Source organism: Scardinius erythrophthalmus (assembly GCF_964197995.2).
Source record: "Scardinius erythrophthalmus genome assembly, chromosome: 3".
In the NCBI taxonomy this organism is placed as follows: Eukaryota; Metazoa; Chordata; class Actinopteri; order Cypriniformes; family Leuciscidae; genus Scardinius; species Scardinius erythrophthalmus.
In genome coordinates, this window is record NC_138223.1 from 32067898 (window position 1) to 32095095 (window position 27198).

Below are 27198 nucleotides of genomic sequence, written 5' to 3' on the forward strand. Positions count from 1 at the left end.
TATACCTGTGATTTGCAGGTCTTGGGAGGCTTAGTGTCTCGCAACATGAGCTACTATTTTGAAGATGCTGTGTAACAACCATACAGTTGTGGATTACAAAATGTAGTCTGAACATGTTTGTGTTTGCTTGGAATGTTTCTGCAATTTAAAAATATATCATTTAAAATAAAATAAATATGTAAATTGGAAAAAAAATAATTCTGACATCATTTACATCAATATGTAAATGCATCCGTAAATATGGATCAATTTTGAGACTAAAGGTAGGAACTTTAAACTTTTAAATTAACAATTAAATTATATTCAAATTAATGAATATAAAAATCAGTAAATGATACATAAAATATAAAGAAAAACATTTATTCAGTAGACAAATAAAATGACAAAACTATATATTTAGCAAGGGAGTTTCCTTGAGAAAATAATCAATATTACAAAAATAAAACAAGGCAAATATTACGTAATGAGACATTAAAAAGTGTAAAAGTCACTTGCTTTTATTAAGTTACACTGCCTAACATCGACACCCACAGGTAAAGTTACAGTGGGAGGCTTGCAATGCATCCCCTAATCCCATTGACTTAAAACAGACCCCCTAATGCATGCGCTGGGTTTAGTGGGGGGTAAGAGAATGATTGGGGGAAAGTCACCTGAGAGGATTTGATTGAATATGATTGGTTCAAGCAATAAATCCCGCCTCTTGTTTTTGTGCGCATCCTCAAATTAATTAAAAAGTAATTAAACAACTCAGCCTCTTAGATATCACTGCTTTGTCACGTCAAAATCAAACTTGAAATGGCCTGAAAACATGATTACTGTGTGAGTTTTTAGTGAGCAATCAGCCAGGGGAAATTAAAGGTACATCTTCGTGTCTGTGACCAGTGTTTACAAGCCTGAGGAGTGATGAAATATATATATATATATATATATATATATATATATATATATATATATATATATATATATATATATATATATATATATATATATATATATATACATATATATGATTGTTTCACACGGACCGTTGTTCAATGTTCAGGAAGCACACCAGAGCAGATGTCCATAAACGGCAGAGAATGTCTAAAGTTTGGGATCGCTTCCTTTCAGCGTCGCTGAAACAAGGTAACGATTCTGTCCCCTGCATTTTTTTTTTGACCCAGCGCCAATATTTCCGCCCGTGCATAGAGGCCGTGTATAAGCCTATACATTGATGTTCGCTGATTTTAATCTCATACTGTATTTGTAGTGTTGTCGTGATGCGGTTTGACTAGATATGATGTTTAGCTTTGCTATGTTTAGCGTATTCACGTTCAATTGCAAGAGAGTATAGCCTAAAAAAAGAACCCCTTCACACACACACACACACACACACACACACACACACACACACGCACCCTCGTCTCTCTCACGCGCCAGTCAGACCAATTGCGGCAATGCATCACATATGCTTAAACTTTGATGTAGCCACACAACAATAATTTCAGCATGCATTCACTGTATACACCGGGACGTGATGGAGGAACAAATATTGTATTGCAGTCTTTGCGAGACCTTGTTTGTAGACTATGTCACGTCTGACAAATAGTTACAGACAACAACAAAAAAATCTTCTCCAAATCCACTCGTACTTTTGGGGAAGACATAATCGGCTACCAAAGTAATTGAGCATAGAACATTTTCAATTAACAAAAAAATATAATACTACAAAATGTGCTAATGTACATCAACTAGCCTAAGTGGAAAACAAAATGCTGTTCTTTTTCTATTTAACAAAATGCATATTTGCAATAAAACATTCCCCTTATCAAAGCTACACTTATTTTTTAGCGCAATTTTCCACTGGACAAAATTGCGATTGTTAACTCATGATTTCTGTTCTGTCTGTGCGCACCAATCTTGCACTTCTATCTACTCCTCAACCAGACCACCTAGAGACTTCGGGTTTTCGGCATTATGTTAAGGAAGGTCTAATCTCGGGAACGCACAAAAAAAATCCAGGAAAAGGTTTACTATCTCTTAGTGTTGTGATCCCATGACGTCAGAAAATTGCGCTAAAACACTCACTGAGTTTTTATTACTTGTTATATAAACTGTATACACTGTGTACCTGTTTGGCTTGATATTTTATATTCATTTCATTATTTTTTGCTCTCCGGTGGGTAATTTGCAGAAGGTGCAATCCTTTTTTCTAATGTTTAAGAAGACAAAACTAAGGCCAAATGGCCTTTACTATTTAAGTTTGTATTCATAGTTTTACATGTTATACATGTTTTACAGTATAAAGTTGACTTAACTGTATTGTTATATAATTGTTGGAACTGGCACTTATAAACACTAAATGGGTAAAAATTACAATAAATAGGCTTAGTTTTGGAGCCAAATGTTGGAGTTGGAATAAATACCTCTGTTTTTTTGTTTTTTTTTTTGTTTTGAGAAATAAAAGCCAAATGCTTGATCATTTTACAGCCACATCATTTTCGTTATGCATTATTTGTTTTGGTTGTTTAAAAACACACAAAAAATTTTTTATCCGATTACTCGATTAATCGATCGATTAAGTGCTAGATTAATCGATTACAAAAAGAGTCGATAGCTGCAGCCCTAATATATACATATATATATATATATATAATTGTATATGTAATTGTTACTGCCTTTAGTTATTATTTTGGAATATATGTAAAAATGTGTAAAAATACAAACTTGATGAAATTTATACTTGTTTTAATAAATAGAACATTACATAGTTATTGTAAAAATACAAAATAGAATTGTATTTGATCTCTTTTTTGATGTAATGCTTATTTAACCAGGAAAATCAAGTTTAATTGGTATATATATATATATATATATATGAGGAATTTACCTCCTCATTTTAAAACACCACTCCACTGATATTTTAGGCAGCAGATATAAGAGTAATTCACACAAACTACTATATAAATAGAACTAATGTGCTAATTTTACTAAGGATAATTTGTCTGAGTAATGGTGGCTGGAGTTAGGGTTGGGTTACTCTGTGTTTTGTGCTCTTAGTGTGACCAAACTCACTAAAACCCACTGACCGCCATTAACACACACACACACACATCTCAGCCCTCCGCCATCTGGAAACAACTGGGCCCCACTTGAAACACCCGACATAGATTTAGAAGAGCAGGGCTAATTTATAAGAGGCCTGTCCCAACGGCTCAGGTTTCAGGTAGCACTCAACACCCACTGTCTTATATTCACACGTCTTCTGACTGACATGTTCTGCTGCCTGCTTTGACATGCCATAGACATTCACATAGATACATTCATTTATCGTAATAGATTACCTTCAGGTGGGAAACATAATTCACTGAATCTGTCAAGTGAAAAAAATACATGGCAGATTCCAACCCATCAGCATAAATGGTAACCTATGACAACCAAGGTTAAAACAACACAGTCTCACGCTGATCTACCTGTTTTGTAAGATCGAAGCATCTTCAGCTATTCTATTGTCTCAAGGCTAAATTAGACACGTTTATTGAGCGGAACAGTTTTCCATCCATGTGTGTGTGTTTAAATGTGTCAGTGGTGGTCTAACTGAAGGCTGTTCGTAATTAGAACTGCTAATGATGAAGTTTAGAGAACGGGCTCCTCCAATTTGGAGCTGGGTGGCATCCCGTTGACCGTGGCAGCTCAAACTTACAGCCAATCACCACAAGGCAGCATAAATCACAGAGAACAGAGAGACATATACGGGGGAGAGGGTAAACACTTCCAGCTGAAAGCATTTGGGTGCTATTTGTTGAGAGGAATGATGTCGTTTATATTGGGTGATCAGCGATGTTTAACAGACCGGCGCTCTATTTCATTTTCTCTCCGTCTCGCACTCATCCCTCTTCATTCTTTTCTCTTTTTCCTTCCCCCTACACACACACACTGCCTAAACACTCTTTCATCCCTCTGGATTTTCTCTCTCTCAGGGAAGGAGATGGGCCTGAACTCTGTCATCCTGCACATTTGGCGTGGAACATTTTGACACAGGGTGCTGTGGAAGAGTGACGCAGGGAGCCGTGCTGTGACTCGCTTTTGAATGTTTCTGAAAGCGCAGAGTGACAACCATTTGAACTGAAACATTTTAATGATGCCTTCGTACTTCCAGGCAGAGGCAGCAGTGGAAAAAGAATGAGAAAGAAAAGTCGTGCCACGTTCAGGAGTTACAGCAAATCCTGCTTTGATGCCACCAGGGTCGCTGCATATTATCTCTGACCCCTCTATTCAGTGAGCAGAGCTTTCATTCCGGCCAGCTGGAAATGAAGTCTCTGGCTACTTTTCTTCGGGCCGCTCCCCTCCATACCGCCACAGTTCCAGTGATTATGTAGCTTCGGTGAGTGGCCGCTCGGCTGCAACGTCGTCCAAAAGTTTCAATTTCACACCATGTTCAGCCGCATCCAACCCACCTATTCCACAAGGACCCTCTGTCAACCCCTGTAACCCGCCCAACTTACCTTGATATGTTTCCTTTTTTCTCACATCGATAGCTCCTCTGTTTCCAATTTTACCAGCCCTCACTGTCAGTGTCTAGGTATTCTGCTGGGTGAAAAACGCTCTCTCTCTCTCTCTCTCTCTCTCTCTCTCTCTCACTCTCTCTCTCGCACTTTCTCGCCCTCTGTCTTTCACACCCTTTCTTTCTGTATTTCTTTCCAACTTTTTCAGTGCGAGTGTGTCTGATGAGCTCAAGCTGTTGAGTCTGCCTCTTAACAGATCGCTGATTATTAGCATGTGGCCTGAATGCCTTGCTCCCACAGTTAAACCACTCTACTGATGGAGATAATCATTACAACTATACACACAGTAACACACCCATCTCTCTAAATACTTTGCTCTCTCCCTCCTTGTTAGGAAACATTCTCTGTGCTCTTTGATTGCATTATATCAATCTTCAAAAGACACTTTTTTTAACCATTCAAGATGTGAACGAGTGACCTTTTACCCTTGTTTGTTATTCTTTATGACTACCTCTTTATGTCTCTTTTCTTTGGTTTTGTTTTGTGTAACGAAAGTAGAGAAAATGTATATGAGGTAGAGAAAAGGAAGTCGCGAAAAGTGTAGGTTGGAACAGTTGGGACAGACCCGGCCACGTCAGCTAGACCCACGCTGTGTTTTGAAAATTGCACGGTGAACTTTCAGACATTGGGTGCAGAGCGTTTCATATCTTTAGTGCTGAAGTGTGCTGTCAAGTTCTTAAGGTGAATACCTGTTTACAGCCCTCGAACCTCATTTACTCCAAACCCATTCTCCCTACCTTTGATGGCCAGACTCATCACACACACACACACAAAACCCACAGTCATTCACACTCACATATTCTTATATTGCTCCGAGTGAGCATACTGCTTTAATCTTTTTTTTTTCATTTTCTATTAACATTTTTAATTTCAAATACAGCTTGTACAGTATAAATTAATCTTCCTTGGTTGTATTTAAAACAAAAGTAGACTTGTTCAATTGATATTACTTAAATATATTCAGCTCTTTTTTTTTGGGAGGATGAAAAGTAAGAAAAAATAATAATAAAAGGAATAATTATTATTCTTTTTAAGTAAAAAGAAATTTAGATAATATAATAATTTATTCATCAAGGGTTTCATTTTATATTTACGTTTATCTTTTTACTTTCTTTGACCAAAGCTATTCGCAAGTCTAGGTTGCAAACGCAAAAAAGCCAGACTTGTGGTATCTCATGAATGCACAACATTAGTCGCAATATATGTCATGGCTCTGACTTTTCCTACTTTTAATCAGCTGCCTTAGAGAACGAAAAACTTTTGATGTTTTACCTCGAATACCATCACATTCTAGCACTGAGCTTCTTAACATTAAAATGTTTATATTAGTTGTAAGTAGTGTATGTGAAAGAGAGAGCGGGAAAGAGAAATCTTTTTCCTTATGACTGAGGTCAAGTGAGCAGTTTTAGTCGTGTCCAGTTCAACCCAGCACAATTCCTCAACAGAGGAGTCTTGGAATAGGAAAGAAGTAACAAGACAAAGGGAAAAAGAGCAGAAGTGTTTAGGCAGGTAATCCCTTGCTGAAAATGGATCACTTCCATTCCAAACCTGATTAATTCCCTCTTTTAGTGTATCCTGTCCATTCCTCCCTTTCTTCTTCTTTAATTCCACGCTCCTTTCATCTCACCAATTCAAATAGTCATAGGAAAGATTAACGGCGGGAGGGAAAAGCTGCTTTTTTGATGATGGCATTTGTGGGATAAACAAAAGATCTCGACAGCAGCTAACACTGAACTTTTTCTTTCCTTTGATCCCAATTTACAGAGCTCCTTCACTTGATTTTCCTTTTTCTCTTTCACTCACTTTCTTACTTTTCTTTCATACGGAACTCTTAACTTTTATATTGGATACAGTTGTGCTGGTCTGGCTTGTGTTTCTTCTCTTTTTGAGCTTTCATATCAGACAAGCTGGCAAAACATAAACCTACAACCCTACCACCGGCCAAAAAAGAAGAAAGATGGAGAGAAGAAATTCTCATAAAAGTGGAAATGCCCAGCTGATGTTTCCAAGCTGTTGAGTATGATGGGAGTTCTGGCAATGTTACGGAAAAGGAATATTTTTTCTCCAGTTCATTTTAGTTGCTTTTTAACCTTCCGAATGAAGTCATCTTCGAGTGTGCTCAGCCGGTAATTTAGCTGGCTTTCTCACTGATCATTTCTCTGTTTTACATTCTCTCTTCCTGGCTGTTGTGAGAAGGATATTAACCTGTGCATTGAGACAGAAAAAAAAGAGAACATTTTCTAATTAAAGTTGTTTGTTTTTGAAGATAATGTTTCAATAATGTAAATCAGCAATACAATCTGACAACAGTGGAATTCTTTAAAATTCTTTGTTTATTTTTTATTTTTTTAGGCTTGTCCACCTACACTGTAAAAATTATTTTTCGAAGTTGTAAATTAAACAAAGATTATTGCACTGTAGAAAACAAAAGCTGCTTCCTTACAATCAAAATGTCTAAATTAAGACATTTCAACTTAAATTACATTAAACTCACTTAAAAATTAGTTGAATCTTGTAAACTTCAGAAAGTTGAAATTGCTTAACTTATTTTGATAAAGTTAAAACAATGTAAAAACAGATGTTGTCATAACTTATTGATCATATAATTTTTTTACAGTTAAGTGTTTTACAAGCACTTTTAAAATACTATTTCAGTCTTTCTGCTTCAAAATTTCATGTTTAATTCAATGTGTTACTTGCCATTATTTTGTAATTATTTGTGAAATTTAGCAGTTTGAGTAAAAAATTATTTGTTTTTATTCAGTGTTTACAGAGAAACAAGCAGTATTGTCTAAAACATATTTTGCTTCCAATTGTTTTCTCATGCTTAACTGTCTTCTAGTATTGCAAAAATTATAAATTAAAATAAAAAACAAGTTAAAAATAATAATGTTTTTATTATTTTCTTGTTGATTTAACAATTAAGTTTAATTTCATGTATGTTTTCATTTATGTGCATGTTAGAATAAACATTTGTGTCTCTTTTAAAGTGTCTCTTTTATCTGAAAGGCAGAACTTCCATTGCTACAGCCGCGATATTGTGTGGCACAGTTCTTCCAATTCAGTGCTGGTCTGTCTCGTACTTGTCCTCACACTGTCTAGTCACGTGCATGACACTCACACACACAGAAATACACAGGGACTGACACACAGGTCACCTGGAACTGGCTAAGGTCATTTATGAAGGAACCAGGGACAAACATACAGAAACACAAATGCACACATTTGCACATGTGAAAACAGTGCGTATTCATCTTTGGTTGTAGCATGTTCAAGCTGAAATCCCACCGTTGAGCCAAGTGTTACTTTTCCGCTTGACTTGATTCCTGCATCCGCTCTCACGGACAAGCACACACATGCATACGCAAAACACACACACACACACACACACACACACATACTCTTTCAACACTGAGTGACTCATTCTACAAACACACTGAGACGTATGCACACTGATTAGTGCTGTTTCTTATGCGAGGGGTTCATAGTCTGGTGGGTGTTTAAAACTGTTGCAGAGGAAGTTGTGGTCTGTCGCTCTGTGTTTGTTTAAATAGTAATAGAGATTAGGGATGAAAATAAAGGGAGAAAACACATCAGCCGCAGCTGTTGTTGCTTCTTGAGGAGGACTTTATATTAACATACAAAACAGGACAGTGACAGTTGTGGATTTTCAGGTTCATTTGGTTGAGGCTAGTCCCCTCTAGCTGTATGGATGTCTCTGTTCCCACAAACCAGGCAAATTCAGATTTCATCTGTGCTGTGAGCCATCAATAATGCTCTTTATCATAAATAAATGTTGCCTAAATGTTGCCCCACAATAACATTTCCATGTCAGATGCTCAGCATGGGCCCTCCATATGAGGGGAAATGTATAATGTAAACATTATGAGATTTGTCTAATTTGTTAGAAGACATGCTTCAGCATTTTGCCTACACTCCCAAATCAAATACATTTTAATAATATGAACTGTATATTGATTCCTGAATTTATGTTTGGATGTATTATTATTAAAATAACTCTGGCTGATTTGTGCAGGAAATCACTGCTGATGTGTCCACTGAAGCATGACATATTAATATATTCTCATTGATAATTTAACATATTCACTCTGTCTGACTGCAAACGTAAACGATCCCTCAGACTCCCATGCCAATAGAAAGCTCAAATTACCTCAACAAACCTCTTGTAACAGTTTGCCATATCAGTGATGTCAATGTTTTCCTATTTAAGGCTTGGTGCTAGTCATTGAACCGCAGCAATTTTTAATTAAGAATTTAATTACCAATAATGCAGTCGATCAGCTGCTTCTAATTCATTTCAAAGAATCAGATAAATACGGTGCACATATTCATCATAGACAAAAGTGTTCTTTGTTAAGTTAGCTGATTAGAAAATATATTTAGCCTTTTATCATTTTTTTTTTCTACTTAAAATGGCTTGAATCTAATTATTGGGCTGATTCAAGCATTTGAGAATAAGCTCACTTTTTTTGTAATTTTTATTTTCTATTCAACAACACTATAAATCATTTTTTACATTTCCATACTAGGTGCCTAAGGCTCAAATTAATACAGTATCTCTGAAAGTTTGGTGGTTATGATGGTGGTGAGAAGATAAATGGTCAATAAAATGTGGAACTTCTGGTAACAATGTAATTTATACTGCAGTGACATCAGCATATGGGCCTGACAAGCAAAAGATTTTGTCTCTGCTACGAGGAGCAATATGGTGTGTGTGTGTGTGTGTGTGTGTGTGTGTGTGTGTGTGTGTGTGTGTGTGTGTGTGTGTGTGTGTGTGTGTGTGTGTGTGTGTGTGTGTGTACCTACTTAACTATATTTTGGGGACAAATTTGTACCCAGAAGTGACCAAAATCTCATTTGTATATCTGGTAAAAAAGTAATTTAAGGTTTTTAAAAAATGTAAAAATGCAGAAAGTTTTCTGTGATGGGTTTAGGTTTAGGGGTAGGGTTAGTGTAAGGGGATAAAATATACAGTTTGTACTGTATAAAAACCATTATGTCTATGGAATGTCCCCGTTTAGATACTGTAGATAAGGAAGTGTGTGTGTGTGTGTGTGTGTGTGTGTGTGTGTGTGTGTGTGTGTGTGTGTGTGTGTGTGTGTGTGTGTGTGTGTGTGTGTGTGTGTGTGTGTGTGTGTGTGTGTGTGTGTGTGTGTGTGTGTGTGTGTGTGTGTGTGTGTGTGTGTACCTACTTAACTATATTTTGGGGACAAATTTGTACCCAGAAGTGACCAAAATCTCATTTGTATATCTGGTATACAGAAATTTATAAAAAGTAAAAGTAATTTAAGGTTTTTAAAAAATGTAAAAATGCAGAAAGTTTTCTGTGATGGGTTTAGGTTTAGGGGTAGGGTTAGTGTAAGGGGATAAAATATACAGTTTGTACTGTACCATTATGTCTATGGAATGTCCCCGTTTAGATACTGTAGATAAGCGTGTGTGTGTGTGTGTGTGTGTGTGTGTGTGTGTGTGTGTGTGTGTGTGTGTGTGTGTGTGTGTGTGTGTGCGCGCGCGTGTGTGTGTGTGTGTGTGTGTGTGTGTGTGTGTGCGCGCGCTCTGATGCTTTTATTTGTGAGTTAAATATGTACACTCAGGCCCACATGAAATCTGCATGCACATAACAGAAAAAATGTAACTGCTGAAAATGTGAAAAATTCTACATATACAGCATTAAAGCCATATCAAAGATGTTCTTGCCCATTTTCAGTACGAATCAATAAGAGCTCGGATCTGCGACAGAAGCACCTCAGAACGCTCTCTGCCATTTCAGTCAGCAACAGAGCACTTACACACACTCAAACACTGCTTCACACTTAAGAGACATTATGATTACCCCTCTATTCTCCCTCTATTCAACCTTCTCTTCTTTTTTTTCTTTCTCTTCTTTTTTTTCTTTCTGCTGTCTGACACATCAACGTTGGACATAAGATTAAACCAACAGCAATTTTTGCCTAAAACATCCAAACCCCTCTGTTTCAGGGCCCCTCAAATCTCCCATCCTTTAACACGTCCATATAGGGAAGCTTTTTTTTAAATCACGCACATCGCATACACAAAATCAAGAGCGCCGCCTCTGAGAGAGAGCGGATGAAAGAGGAATGGCGAAAAAAGTATGTTTGAGCATTAAAAAAGCAAAGCATGCATGTTGGGAGGGCTCCAAAAGAGGGCCAGCCAAGAAAGAAATTAAAGTACAGCGATTATCTGGACCCAGAATTAGAAGCAGAGGGTTTTGGACTAATAAACATTTGAAACGCCCCCCAGGGCCCTCACCATCATTTATTACTCCACCGTCTCCCATTAATGTATTTTTCTTCATCGATTCCCAGGATGTTTTAGGTAGATTTTATTAATTCTTTCTGGCAGGGTTTAATGAAAGGTTGTTGGTTATTTTATTTTTTTCCCTCTTCCTTTCCCAATCCCTTCCGCTTTGGAAGTACTGATCCGGTGTTTTATTTCTGTCTTCTAATGACTGTATCGTTGTTATCAGTAACTCTTGCCGTATCACAGGCCGACAAAGAGCGGTCATCAATTAACTGACACCACCCCCACCGAAGCGTCCCGTTCTGACCTCTCAGCGCTGCACTTAAGCTTATCAACTCCAAAAACAAAGCACCCCTCCATAGTATCTTTCACATACACAGACTAGCATTATAAGAAATTATATTTTACATGAGTTTTGAAAGACTGTGTACCAAAAAACAATGTAAGGTAAATCCACTACACATCTAATATTGCATTTCTGTTGTTGGTTATATGAAAAAATAATCATCCACAGTTAGTGTGGTTCAAACAAATTATTATTTGGTAACACTTTACAGTTAGGTCTCATTGCTTAATGTTAATTGAACCATTTACTAACATGAACTAACAATGATCAATATTAGTTACAGTATTCATTAATATTTGTTAATATTAGTTAATACAAATACTGTTTATTGCTAGTTCATGTTAGCTCAGGTGCATTAAATAATATTTACAGATACAACTTTTGATCTTGATAATGTATTAGTAAATATAAAATTAAACATTAACATAAATGCTATTTTTCATTGTAAGTTTCTGTTAACTAATGTTAACAAATAGAACCTTTTGAACCTTTGAAGATTATTTTCTATAAACCAATAAAAGAAAAACGGATTCAAATTAATGATGTATTAATATTTATCTGGATATTTCTGACAACATATTCACATACACTACCATTCAAAAGTTTTGAATCAGAATTATTTATTTATTGTTTGTTTGTTTGTTTGTTGAAAAAAATGCTTATTTTTATTAAAACTTTTATTCAGCAAGGATGCATTTAATTGAACAAAATTGACAATACATATATTTTTAATGTTAAAAAATGTCAAAATGTTTTGAACTTTCTATTCATCAATTTGAGAATAATAAATGTTTCTTGAGCACCAAATCAGCACAGTAGAAGGATTTCTGAAGGATGGAGAATGGAGTAAAAATAAAAACTGCCAGATCAGTTGTGCCATCACAGGAATAGATTACATTTTAAAATAGTTTGATAAATATATCAAATAAATAAGTAGAATTAGTTATTTTAAATGGTAATAATGTTTAATTGTAATATATTATGTTTTACTGTTTTTTTTGTTCAAATAAATGCAGCCTTGGTGAGCATAAGAGACTTCTTTCAAAAAACAAACAAAAACAAAGTACATTCAAAATGTCAAGTAAAGGCGCTTGTGTAAAACCAAGCACACAGGCTGCGGGAAACACTCTCACGCTGTCTCACGAAAGACGTCACCCTCATGTCTCCCGACAGACCAGAAGGTGGAAAGGATTTGTGAATCCTGGGAAGATTAAGTGTACAGCTTAGTGCTGTGTGACCGCTAGTTTACACTTTTTTTTAATTCTTCTTTCTCTCCCTCCCTCCCTCTTTTTCCCGATCCCTATGTGCCCCTTCTCTCGCTCTCCAGGTAGACAACAGTAAGCTCACAGTCGGGCGGAGCCTGCGTCGAGCGAGCGCTCCGATTGGTTGCCGTGTTGCGTTACCTCGCGTCATGCGGGCAGGATGGATGTGAAAGAACGCAGGCCCTACTGCTCACTTACCAAGAGCAGGAGAGAGAAAGAGCGCCGCTACACGGGCTCATCCGGCGACAGCGAGGACTGCCGCGTGCCCACCCAGAAGTCCTACAGCTCCAGCGAGACGCTCAAGGCCTTCGACCACGACTCCTCGCGTCTGCTGTACGGAGGCCACGTCAAAGAGATGGTCCACCGAGAGGCTGATGAGTACAGCCGCCAAGGTGAGTCACCTGTGCCTGTCATACCTCACAGATGCAGGACCAATCCATTATGACTTTACGCAGTCCAGAGGTCACATGTCATACAGCTTTACAGCGCATACTGAGAAAAAATAACAACAACATATGCCTCGAAATATGCCAAGAATGACTTCTGGATGGATCACATTCAAATAATAATATATGTGATGTACAACCATAATTATACATAATTAGAGGAAATGAAGTTTGGTTTGGCACGACCGTACGCTTTCTCTGAGAAAACATTTACTCACTTTTGATTGAAAAATGAAGCAGATTCGAAAACAGATTAGACAGATTTACGGACACAAACTCACTCTGCTACTTGTCTAGTCGACAGAGCAAAGAAATAAAGCATTTCCTCTGATTACCGCAATCCGAACCCCCCGACCGAGCCCCTCATTTCACATCCGAAGTTTCTGTTATAACATATGCCCACGTGTCCCATTGGCAATAATGAATGGCACCATAAAAAACATAAACAGCATTATTGCGCTGTCCTAAAGTTTGCAATGCACCCTGGTCGGCCACAGTTTTATTACTAATTATGAGCGCAGAGGGTCCGCAAGCATTCGCACAGCCGCACTTATAAAATCACATTCATTGAGTTCTTTGTTGTTTTTCTTTTTGTTTCTTCTGCATGTAAGGCTTCATCAAAATATGCACCAGTAAAGGTGAGTTTTTGCGCTGTGGATTTAGCACAAACGTAGATTTGGGTCAAATGATTTTTTTTTGTTTTTTTTCTGCCCTAGGTGTTGTGATTGTCTGCGTTAGCACTGTGTGTTTGTGTGCCCTTAACGTAAGTGTTGTGTTAAGCTGAAGGTCAGCCTAGCTGTTATCAGTCACTGGAGTGCTAGAGGCTCTGTCTGTTGAGTGTGTTTATTTTAGAAAGCACAGGAAGTGACACCAGATTACAGCAGGGGGTAAAGGAGCAGTCTGCCTGCAACCATTATGCAGGGTAGCCCACTCAGAGAGTCGCAGAGAGAGAGAGAGAGAGAGAGAGTAAAGGCGCTCACAGATGTAGTGCAGACACCGTTGAGCTCTTGAGAGACTGCACTCCGGCCTCAACACGGTCTTCAACACTCTCCCCATAATCACCCTGCCGCAGACGTCACCTAACCCAGTCTCAAGCCCTAACCTTGGCACGCAACAGCGTTCGTCATGAAACTAATTCCTCCCTGGTGATATATTTTTAGCCTTTAGACCATTGCAAAAAAGCTATACCTAGATAATTAATTTGTGGAATAGAAAGGACCAGGCAGGCGAACTGAAATTGTTAATTAGCCATTACACAACAATGGCAGATTGGAATTACTGAGATCTGAAATAACGTAGCCTTGCTGGGAAGTGCTGCCGTTCAGTTCCATTACAAAGTTCCATAAAGTTCATTACCAGTTCATTGATTGCTTTCAAACTCAAATTAACACTTCATAAATATTTGAGCAGAAAAGCCATAATTGCTCAATTATCTTATCCTGTACAATTTCATCTACACTAATTGGTGTTCATTTGGAATTTATATGATTTTAATTGAACTTGGGTGGAACCCCGATTATTTCTGTAGTTAATAGCCCTTATTAATTCCTGTTAATGCAGGGGATCAATGGTTTTCTTTTTCATTGCTTTCCTTTTTTATCGCCATCCTAATAAAATGCGGCTCTTTTTTTTCAGTGATTGTTTTAACATGAAATTCTGTGGCTTAAAATAATCGTAGTCACTTTCGCATTAACACTTTATTAGGTTTAATTTGTTAACATTATCAGATATATTTAGAATATTTACTTCAGAATGCTTTTCATCCTTTGCATGAGAGATATGATTTGTTTGATTTAGTCAAATGAATTTAATTGATTTGATTTAGTCAAGATAAAAAGTTTTTTAACAAAGAAATGCATTTAAAACATTTTGAAATCATTTGGAAATGTTACGCTGCATCCTTTGAGGAGTCGTAACCATTAAAAGTTACGAGGATCTGCTTGCAAACGACTAAATAAATGATCCGTTTAAAGACCAGTATATTTCCACAATATATATGGTCTCTGTAAATGTGAGGACGCTTTTTTTTTTCCTCTGGCATTGCGGTTTTTCAGGACTCAGTGTTTTTGGAGCTGTGCACACCTATCACCATGGCAGATAAGCTCCCTCCATGGAATGCAGTCTGCTTCACACACTAATTCTACAGAATACAGACTTTGGAAATCATTAGATCCAGACAAAAAGAACGGGAAATGAATTGAAAGTCGTGGCGGCTGCTAAGCTGAAAGTTCTTTCACATCGTCTAACGTGAAGATACGTTTTAAAGTTTGGATTTAATGAACTGTAAATTAATCTGTTTTATTATTTTTCAATGTTTTAGTCTTGTTTAGTTGTTAGTTTTTTCCCCAAGTGTTTTGTTTTGTTTTGTTTCTTTGTTTATGGCGGAAGCATGTGTTTTAAATGATTTATTATTATATTTATTATAATTATATGTATATTTATTTATTATATTTACTTCAGTATTTGTTTCACACGTTTTAGCCCAGCAGCACATTATTTGTTGCTTTTGTTGATTACTCAGTAATTTAGTTAATTAAGTTATTCTTAATTGTAGAATGAAAATATTTACATTTTTAAAATGCATTTTATGATGATGATGATGTGTATTGATTATCAACTTACTATAAGCATTATCAATTCAATTAGTATTATATGTTATTAAATAAGTATATTAATATTTCTAATCATATTTTAGAATCATGTTTTTGTTTGACAACAATATATATGTGTATATGAATCTCAACATGTAGCAGTCTTGCCTTTGAAGTCAGAAATTAACAGCCTGGAGACATTTCTGAAATCATCATCCAGATTTAAAGTGATAAAAGTACCAGTCTGACTGCTCACACTATGGCATGATGAAGCTGTCTCCTTGTCGGTGCACATTTCCCCTTACAGTTTTCACTGCAAAAGTAATTACATTTTAATTGCGAAATTATCTATTGATTGGACGTCTGAAGACAACAGCATGCTAGAGGTATTTTCTTTGTATTCTATCACCTGCATAAATTGTGCATACTACAGTAAGTCTTGCTATAAATAATACGACAGTTTTGATTGCATAAAATCAGATACATATTGTGAACTTGACACGGATATAAATAATCTTTCATTTTATTGGTAATTTTCCCTTAGTTTGAGACTTTGCACAGCCCATGAGACTGCAGTCAGTTCATTAAAACATTTTTAAAGAGCGTGTAAACGGCTGTTTAGACGTGTTGCCGCGGTGTTCCTCTCACGGTTAATTGCTGCTGTTTATCTGCATCCTTCCAAAATACATGTACTGTAGAAGGTGCACAGAGAAAACATCATCAGTCTCACTGTGAAACATATTTTTCAAGCTCATTTTCAAGCTCACTTAGCACAACTAGGGCTGCCAGGGAACATACGTGGTGCTACGGGATAATAATTAGTCATGTGACTGCCCACCGTTCTCAGCGAAAAGTGTTTGTATCTGTATTTTTTTAAATAAACAAACAAAGACAGAATTAGGAATTTATATCTTATGACAGTCCTATGCTTGTCTCAAATTAAATTTCGGTTATCCTTTATATCTTTTAAGTTTCAGCCTTGGGTTGTTAGACACACACATTTGTGTCTTTGTTGCAATGCCACCTAGCACATTTATTTATGTGTTCGTTTATTTGCTTTCACAGGGTTAGCTAGTATACATTTCATAGTCGTTCAGCAGAAAGAAATTCTGGTAACTTGGGTTTATATCTGTGGTTCCAAATACCGATCAGAAGTCACATTTGCAGTACATTGTGGGTCTTCAGGGAACAGACTGCTAAGTCTGCGGATATTTGACTGTCTGATGAGACTTGATAGTCTCTTTGTTCCACACATGGGGTGTTAGCTTGCCTGTGTGTGTGTGTGTGTGTGTGTGTGTGTGTGTGTGTGTGTGTGTGTGTGTGTGTGTGTGTGTGTGTGTGTGTGTGTGTGTGTGTGTGTGTGTGTGTGTGTGTGTGTGTGTGTGTGTTTACGTGAATGTGAGTGTGTGTGTGTGTATTTATGTGAATGTGTATGTGTGTGTGTGTGTGTGTGTGTGTGTGTGTGTGTGTGTGTGTGTGTGTGTGTGTGTGTGTGTGTTATTAAGGGAGCTTCTAGTGTCCAGGGAATTAGACCATTCTAGTTTATTTGTCATTCTCTTAATGCTATAAGTGCACATGGCAGAAGTAATCGCAGAAAACAGAAGTCAGACTTCAAAATAGAACATTAATGGGTTATTTTTGGTGTCTCTTTGATTGATTGTTTCCTCTGCTTAACTAGGGCACGTGGAAAGTGTCTCAGTGTGTTTTAAATGGTTGCTGCATTGTTGTGTGTGTGTGTGTGTGTGTGTGTGTGTGTGTGTGTGTGTGTGTGTGTGTGTGTGTGTGTGTGTGTGTGTGTGTGTGTGTGTGTGTGTGTGTGTGTGTGTGTGTGTGTGTGTGTGTGTGTGTGTGTGTGTGTGTGTGTGTGTGTGTGTGTGTGTGTGTGTGTGTGTGTGTGTGTGTTGTTTTTGTATCGGTGCATTTTATTAAAATTATTTATAGTTGCTTTTGACAAATATGAATACATTGATAGGGTGCATTTTATTATTATTATTATCCAATCCATTATTATTTTCTTTTTTATTATTATTATTATTATTATTATTATTAGGCTATTATCATTATTATCCAATCCATTATTATTTCCGTTTTTTTAATGTTTTATTCATTTTGAAACTTTTTGGTAAAAACAGTATTATTTTGAAATATTATTAAAATTTGAAAATAACTGTTTTGTATATTAATATATTTTAAAATAATTTATTTCTGTGATGGCGAAGCTGAGTTTTCAGCAATCATGACTTTTTAGTGGCACATGATCCTCAAGAAATGTTCTGATGTTCTGATCAAGAAACTTTACTTATTATCAATATTGAAAACGTTTTTTGCTGCTAAATATTTTTCTCCGAATCAAGGATTCTTTGATGAAAAGAGAAGCATTTATTTGTAACATTATAGATGTCTTAATTTTCACTTTTGATCAATTTAATGAATCCTTGCTGAAGAAAAGTATTAATTCGTTTTAAAAACAAATCTTTGAAAAGACTGATCTTTTCATTTTACTTTAATTTGTTTTGCTTAATTCTGATATACAAGCAAAATAACTGTAATTTTTATATAGCAGTTTAACACATAAATAAAATAAAAAACGGTACCATTCAGCTGCAATTTTTTTAATTTTCTTTTTAATGTTCTCTCCAATGCCAATGTGTTTTATTCACATTTGGCACTTGCAGATTGTTCATATGTGTGTAGATGTATGCTCAGTTTGTTTGTTACGTTTCTCTTACAGGACAGAACTTTAACCTGAGGCAGCTGGGAATATGTGAACCAGCCACACGCCGTGGCCTGGCCTTCTGCGCAGAGATGGGCCTCCCCCACCGCGGCTTCTCTGTTGGTGCAGGCTCAGACGCGGACACTGAGAACGAGGGGGTGATGTCACCGGAACGTGCCATGCGCCTCTGGGGCAGAGGTGTGAAGTCTGGCCGCAACTCCTGCTTGTCCAGCCGCTCAAACTCAGCCCTGACCCTGACTGACACAGAGCACGAGAACAAATCAGACAGTGAGAACGGTGAGTGGAGCCACACTAAGGCCACATTCAGCCTTTTAGTGCAGATTCAACTAGCCCAAAACAGATAATATATATAAAAAAAACACCTTGTTTTTTCCTTCTACCATGCGGGAAAATCCAGCTAAGGCTACGTGCTGTGTTTTGGAACATGGTAACTGGTTTTTAGCTGGTCTGAGATCAGCTAGTGCAAGCTGGTAGACTATCTTGGATCAACAACAAACAAGCTTCCAATGAAGCTTAAGGTGCTTCAACTTTTTTTTTTTTTTTTTGGAAAATTGTGAATGTCCAAATTACCAGCTTGAACCTGCTAGAAATTAGCTACAATGTTCCCAAACTTAAGATTTCTACATAGAGGACTCTATGAAAGTTAATATTTATAGATTATACACACTTCTCTTGCACACTATTAGCATTATCACACTCTTTGATTCTTATCATGACCGGCCACAGAGTCAATAGCTAGCAGAACAAAGTCAATATATCCGCATGCTCTCTTTCTCTTTATGCCCGTACCACTGCTTCCGCGGCCCTAAGAGGACCCTCCAGCGGCCCAATCAAAGGTCTGTCTTTGTGTCGGGCGCTAGGAGACCTTACCTAGCCATCGTTGGAATGCTCCGCTCGCATGAGCGAACACACACAATGGCTGGTTAACAGGCCCCAGCGGTTTGAAGTGCAAATTTGATCATGCTTGAAACCTGGAGAAGTGATGGGAGCGACGATCTCTCTCTCTCTCTCTCTCTCTCTCTCTCTCTCTCTCTCTCTCTCTCTCTCTCTCTCTCTCTCTCTCTCTCTCTCTCTCTCTCTCTCTCTCTCTCTCTCTCTCTGTCTCTCTCTCTCTCTCTCTCTCTCTCTCTCTCTTTCTCTCTCTCTCTCTCTCTCTCGCTCTCGCTCTCTCGCTCCTACTTTTTCTTTGGTGCTGTTGTTAATTCCCACAAAGCAGCTGTGATGTTTCAAAGAATACTCAGGTGACAGGCTTCCTCTGGGCCTCCCCGCCACACTTCCGCTGCCACTCTCCCAGAGCGAAGCCTCGGCGGGGGGTGGGGGGGGGGATGTCATCACGCCCTCACATGCTTTTTTGATTATATATTTATTCACACTAAAATCCCTCAGATTTGTTTCTTGTTGTTCTTTTCAGGTCCAATTGAGAATGAAGTGGAGGAGGGTTTTTTTCTTCTCCTTTTTTTCATGAATTGAACTGAGAATTAAAGCTGCTGACAGTGAGGTATAGGACAGACATTTTGAAGGAAGGGGGAAAATTAAGCATATGAAGAGCTAAATCATTCATTATCTTCCTATGCGCACACACTCCTGTCACTTATTCTCATTTATTAATATTCCTTAGACTAACAGGTGTTGTGTGCAAATAACCTTTAAGAAGACCTTATCTAATCACTTTCATTAACACCTTTTGGCTTAATTAAGGAAAGCAAAACGCTGAGTGTGTAGGATTGTTATATTTGCTTTCATTATGAGATGAATGTGTGGGGCGACTCTCATATCTCTGATGACCAGAGCAATGAGCGCACTCCTTCAGCAGGAGCTTATTCTACATATTTTATATTCACTTTCCTTAATTTAGTTAATATTTGTGAAAGGAGCCCTGTATGCATGTATGTATGTATGTATGTATCTCAGTTGCATATTTTAAATTAAGAGAAGAAGCGTGAATCAATCTGATAAACCTTAAGTTTATCAAGCGACGAGAATACTTTTTGTGCGAAAGTCTTACGGGGTTGGAACAACATGAGGGTGAGTACTTACTGACAGAATTTTCATTTTTGGGTGAACTAACCCTTTAAAACAATACATAGCACAAAACATATTGGATTACATTTTTTTAAAATTTAATTACATTTAACTTTTCTATCTTTTTTATTATTACATAAAATATCAACTTTATTGTTATTATTATTATATTTAGAACTTATCTTGGATTTTTTGTTCACTGAGCTTGTCTTAATGTAGCATAATTAAGTTGACTATCTTTTGTAACAGTGTTATCATGGTTAAAAATGCTTCCTCTGTAAGCAGATCACTAGTTTTTTTTTTTTTTTTTTTTTCGTCTTGGTTTTTTTTTTTTTTTACACAAGTGTTAACATGTAACATAAGTATTTTTTTTTTCTTTTCTAATTGTCTCACTGAATTGTGGCATATGTTGCAGTTGCTGAGGATTATGTCCTAACAAGAGACAGCTGCAGACAGTGTTAGTGAGTCCATGAGGAGAAAATAAAAGGAATATTTTCTTTCTGTTCTTGGTTTGTTTCACTTCTCTCCAGTCCAAGATCTTTGGGATTAACTTCAGCTACTGTTTCCCTCCAATTCGGTGCCTCTTGACATGAATGTTGAAAATAGCTTTCTCCAGCCGTACCAAAAGATTTCCTGTTTACATGTGCCTGGCGTCACCATGGAAGAAAGTGTGTCCAAATGATTGACACACTGTTTGGCTTCTTTAGGCCTCTTTCCCGACTCCCTTCTCTACCGAATTCAAGATGGAGTCATTTTTAGCTTTCAAGATTTTTCGGCTTGTCGCCTCAGAGCTTGATTGTGTTTGTGAGGATGGGCCGTCGGCCCTCGCGACACTGCCTTTTGACTTCAAACGCAGTGGAGGTTAATTCCATTTGTGGAAAAGCGGGATTTGTCAACCAGAAGCTGAGAGTGGAAGTGAAAGAGGTGTGTGTAGCTCTGTCAGACACGGTTCTAGTGAAAGGATCTCGATTCTGGTCCCACATTTCCAAGTTCACCCTTAAACTCTATTAGAAAGTACACTGAGAGAGAGACGCTCACACAGAGACGCTCGCACAGAGACTCTCTCGGCTCTGCATGGAGAGCATTCGCTCTGCCTGCTCTCGCTCTTTGGACTTAATATCCTGTAATGGAGAAGGGGTCGGGAGAAACACCTGAGCACAATGTGTTCCACTGCAGCAGAAAAGACGAGAGAGGGAGAGAGGAAAGGAGAGGGCGAGCGAGAGATGGCCGCTAACAAAGGAGGGATATTTTGTCCTCCATCTCCAGGGGACATTTGAGCCAGGGATGCGCTTCACCGCATGCCCACCCGTGTCTCCCTCTTCCTGGGTCACTGCACACCTGCTCACCCCCCCTAGAGGGAGCGAATGAAAGGAGAGAGGAGGCACACAAACACACACACTTCAGTCTCCACAGTAAGGCAAAGAGGAAAAAAACATTCAAAAGAACAGAATTTATTTGAACTGATTTTTTTTTTTCATTGTAAAAGTATTTACTGTCTCTTTTCAGCAAATTACTGCATCCTTGCTTAATACAAATATTACTTATATTAATAAAAAAAAAAAAAATCATACTGCCCCCAATTGTTTGATTGGTTTGTGCGCGCGTGCGTGTGTGTGTGTGTGTGTGTATTGTTCATCCCTCTTATATACTGTATCCAGTAATCCAAAAATGATGGTTAAAAACTATGGGAACCATATAATTTAAAAGCCCTTTTAAAATAATAAAGTAATATTTTTTTTTTCTATTTAAATAATCAATATTTAAAACTACAATACAACTTGTCTTTATATCCAACAGAAATTGCTGTGCCTCCTCTGTCATTTGCAGCCAACTTGCCATCATATGACACCTGCTCCTCTGTCTGGATCTGTTTTTGATTTTGAGCTTGTTTGAAGCTTCTCTCTCTTACACACACACACATACACATCTGCGCACTACAGGGGGTTCAGGGGAAGAGGGATAGAGAAGGGGGGAGAGCCCTGACTACGTGAGAAAGAACCGAAGTCCTCAACTGACTATTCGAGGTCTCGTTAGCACCGCTCCCCGACTGAGGTTTTAATGTGCCTCTGTTCTGATTCAGGTTGTTTCATTATTGGGGGCTTTAATCAAAAATTGCACGGCAGATGTGAGAGAACTTGCCCCTCTGTGAGCAAGGAAGCAGTTGCGCTGACATTAGTCCATGTACCCGGGTGTGCGAGAGAAAGTTCCAGAACTAGCATCTAATCTCGCTCCATTTTTTAAGAGTCTGTGAAGCTACATCAAAGGATTTGACAGGAGAGAAGCAGGAACTTCTCCGTCCTGACATTTTTTTTTTTCTTTTTTTTTACTGGAATGCCTCACTTGAACGCTCACAGAGACCCATTTGGTTTGGGTCAAGAGCTTGCATTCCGTGTGTGTGTCTGGCTTGTAAATCCACCAAATTTTCTCAGCAGTAGTGACCAGCGGTCAAGCCAGATTTATCGTGTCAGGAGCGTCTCAAGCACTCTTTTCTATTACTTGCATTGCCATAAGCAATAGTCTGTGGCGCTTTTTTGCTGAATCATCAGAGGTGATAGAGACCTTTGGGAGTGATTTTCTGCTTGGTGGAATGAAGTGTCCACCACCTCTCCTCATGTTTTATATAAAGAGGGTCATAGGTGTCTGCTTAATGAGATTAAGAAAAATGTGTCAACAATAACGCAAATCCTGTAAATATCTTAACCGGCTTAGTAGTTCAGGGCACAGAAATTCCGTCTTTGAGGCTGCCTGGCTGTAGGTGTGAACACACACACACACAGTTAAACATTACAGTATGCAAAAATGTGTACTATTAATAAGCATCACATCCAAACAAGCTCGAACATTTTGCAATTTAAATGGGCAGTCATCTAATTAATTCAGGAAACTCTACAAAAGTGCTTAATTAGCAATGAGAACTATAACGCCTTATATCTTAGGAGTGTCTTAATGTGTCTAATATATGTAGTTTAGTGCATCCTGCTTCCTCTTTAGCAGGCTAAAGCTTTCCAGACTGGACCACTTTAATTGGATGTGTGATTAAATGAGTTATAAAGAGATAAATATGTTCAAAAAATGTAGTTGTTCAACAGACTTTAACAATAACCAGGTGCTGAATATATCTGCTGAGAGAAAAATATTCAGAGCTGGAGAGTGGAAAAAGGCCAAGTGTGTTTTATGTTATAAAAGGAGTTACTTATATAAGGGTTATGACATTCATGTTGCGGCAGAGTGTGTGTATGAATTGAAAAGCAATGCTGTTGTTGTTTCTTTCAGTTTAAAGTGCTCTGGGATTGTGTGGGCGACCCTAGCTATTGTCCTCTGGTCTTTGCGAAGTTATTATCAGTTATATATCTGATATATTATCAGAGACCTGGCACAGGAAGATACAGGGTGATGGAGATGGGAACGGGCTTTTGGGAAAGATTGCACCACCAATAACTAAGCCAGACCGCTGATGTGCGTGGCACATAGATAAGCCTCATAGACCTGTGAAACAGCATGGTGTCCATATGTTCATAAAAGCATGGCAATTGTTTTCACTCAAACATCCACGTAATTTAATAGTGACAGGTGATTTCGTGAGATAACCACAAAAGAAACATTGATGTGCATGCCACAACAATGCTAAATGGATAAATGTAAAGTAAACAAAGATATGTGATTTGGATAAGTATTCATTATGCCATTTGTTTTGCTAATGGAAAAGGCATACCTTTTTCTTTCTTTTTTTTTCTTTTTTTAATTCGTGCGAAAACACGGAATCCGTGCTCATTCTTTCTCTGCAGTTTTTCTTGCAGTCAAGCCGTTTAAACCCAGAGAAATAACCATTTCAGAGAATTAGAGGTAGTAATCTATGTTCTGCAAAATAATCAAAATCTTTCTTGCCATTTTTTACAGTGCAAAAACTGCATTTAGCACAGAAAGATGTGTTTTCATTAATAGTTGAATTATGCAAATAAAGGCATAAATGCATTTTACATATAAATTATAAATACAAAAATAAGAACATTTACGTTTTAAATATTAGATAAGAAAATATTTAAATATTAGTTTTATGAATATAGCAAAAATATTAGAAAAAATAGGAATTAAATAATTTGAATAAATTATTATTTATAATTATATATAAATGATATATCATTTATAAAATATATACTCTGTCATGACAACAGCAGAGTTTAAACGGACAGTATGGAATTTTTCGCCACCAGGGGTCGCTAGCCTATTTACAATAACAAAGGCGTAGATTGATGATGCAACATTTGCTAAGAATTATGGATCTTGTCGTCAACGTCAAGCCGACCGATCTAATAATGTTTATGGATGACTGAATACATCGATATTGATTCTCGTTTTAGTGCTCCTTTTTTATCCAAAGTCTGCTTGCCATGGTCCATAATGTTTGAACGAAACAACAACAACAACGTGCAAATAGACATTGCGAACTACACATTTGTCCACGTCTGTCGCTTTGGTTACTATCAGACGGCTCTGGTTCATAGCTCTGGTTGCCATGGCAGCACGAGCAGAAACCAGGGACAACGCGGATATGACGCCATTGATGGAAATAAAGAAACGGGACGTGTCTTCAAATTAAATTACAAATTTCTCCTGGTTTGAAAGTTGTTGGAAACAGTCGGGATAATGTAAGTACACAACTAAAAAAAAATTGCGTAGATATAGTGATTTTTGCTAATTTTAAAGCAAAAAAGTTACATATTGTGCCTTTAAGTCTGCACTGATACTGCGTTTGCACAGAACTAAAGTCACCTCTGAGACTGGTTTCAGAGATAAGTTGAAGCATATTTTAGTATTGCTTTTATGTGGCATTATTTCTTAAATCTGCTATAATACACCTTCTCAAAACAAAGCTTTACATAGTCCACTCGTGTCTTCCAGCATTTCAGTTTTGTTCCCTCGTGGCACATTTCCTGCAGTGTTTAGCAAGCCAGCAGTATAGACACAATTTTGGAAAACAAACTTTTGCCTTCTGGCCTGAAACTCACTACAATTTATCCAGTCCTAGAGGAAGCTTTTCCTTAACTGGTCTGAAAGTGACTGGTCCCCCCATGAAAAAAAAAAAAAAAACTACACCAACAAAAAAGACATGAAAGAATGCCTACAGTTTGATTTCCTCCCATGCCATGGCTGGATGGCCACGGTTTTGTTGCGTCTCCGGAGGCTAAACCGAGACGCATTGTTTTCCCGTGAGGGTCATGAACTCACCTCGGCAGTGTAACAACAGTGTGTGTGTCTGTTTTGTAAGAAGGATGAGCTATCAGCAGCTCACTGAAACACCCTTATCACTCACATAACAGAGAATGTGTTTACTCGGAAACACTGCACTTCCTAAGGGCCCTGTGGCTGCAATTCCAGTGTGCGTGCATGCGTGCGTGCGTGTGTGTGTAAATGCAGGTAGTTGGAATAGGTTACACTATAGTAAACATTTTATATATATGTGACTTGCACGTACAAGAAGCACGATAACATTTACTAGAAAATGGGAAAAGGTATAAAATGTAGAGTGGAAATTTCAGCTCATTTTTTTCTAATGTGAGTAGATTTCTTTGTCACATTCTATTACTTTTTTGTGTTTTACTTATTTCCATGATGGATTAAAAGTTATTTACAAATACTTTTGGTCTTTATTTCTCTGTTTTTATCTCACTCACATACTTCTAGTGAATTTGTTTACATGGCTCATACACAATCACATGCATGCATGTATGTGTAGATACATATGTTTAAACCAATTCTGTAATGTGTGCCAAAACATTATGACCACCTGCCTAATATGGTGTTGGTTCTCCGTTGTGCTGCCAAAACAGCATCGACTGACCGAGGTATGGACTCAACAAAGATCCCCTGAAGGTGCCCTGTGGTATCTGGCACCAAAACATTAGCAGCAGATCCTTCAAGTCCTGTTGTGAAGTGGATCAAACTTGTTGGTTCCAGCACATCCCACAGATGCTAAGTTGGATTTAGATCTGGGGATTTCTGAGGCCAGGGCAACAACTTGAACTCTTCATTATGTTTCTCAAAACAGTGTGACTTCCACCAGGGAACACTGGTGTGTACCTGGTCTGCGACAATTTTTGGTAGGTGGTGCGTGTCAAATTCATGTCCACATGAATGCCTGGACCCAGGGTTTCCCAGTAGAACATTGACCAGAGCCAAGGTCCAGTTCTGAGGCCTGTGTGGCCATTGTGCGTGCTTTCGGGTCATGATGGGTCATCATAGGCACTCTGTTTGGTCTGTCTACGCAGCCCTATACACAGCAGAGTGTGATGTGTGACACATTTCTCCCATTAAAATTATGTGGGACTTGTGCCACAGTACACCTTTCTGTTGGCTCGGGCCAGACAGGATAGCCTTAGTATATTCAGTACTGTGCAAAAGTCTTAGGCATGTTAAAATCCAGAAGAACTGTGGGAACGTCTCCAAGATGCTTGAATAAACCTTCCTGCAAAGCTACAGTACTGTGAATAGTACTACTGGCACTTGTGTTAAAATGCTGTAAAGTGAGAATGCTTTCAAAAATAAAATCACAAATTGAATTTATTTATGATTTAACTTCTATTAACTTGTTCAAATCAATATATGGTGTAACGACCCTTTGCGTTTAAAACGGCTTTTGTCCAGGTACACATTAACATGCCTAAGACTTTTGCACAGTACTGTACTCAATGCATGAGGGCAATGAAGGCTATCATGTCTGTCCCAAGCCAACAATAACACACACAATTATGCCAAAATGTCCGTTTTGTCGAGGATCCTCACAAGAGCACTCTTAAATGAGTTAAACAAAGTCTTAAATTAACATAAAGAGTTGTGAGAAAATGGGATGCACGTCAGTTCCGCGTCATGTGCAGCAGTGGCAGGCCAGCAGCCACTAATTTCACTGAGACATCAGTACCAGTATTAGTATCAGTGGCCTGGCCTTCATTCATAAAAAGATGCCAAATATACTG

General features: G+C 37.8%; 1 protein-coding gene across 2 annotated transcripts in view; it reads left to right on the plus strand.

The window, feature by feature from the left end:
• The window catches only part of tenm3 (teneurin transmembrane protein 3), a 271342-nt gene that overhangs the window by 53857 nt on the left and 190287 nt on the right, over positions 1–27198 (plus strand). For both annotated transcript variants that reach the window (XM_081360456.1, XM_081360457.1), the window contains exons 2-3: positions 12500–12826; positions 18203–18481. In XM_081360456.1, coding sequence (XP_081216582.1) covers positions 12595–12826; positions 18203–18481 — 511 coding nt within the window. In that variant the 5' untranslated portion in view covers positions 12500–12594. The remainder of the gene's footprint in view (positions 1–12499; positions 12827–18202; positions 18482–27198) is intronic.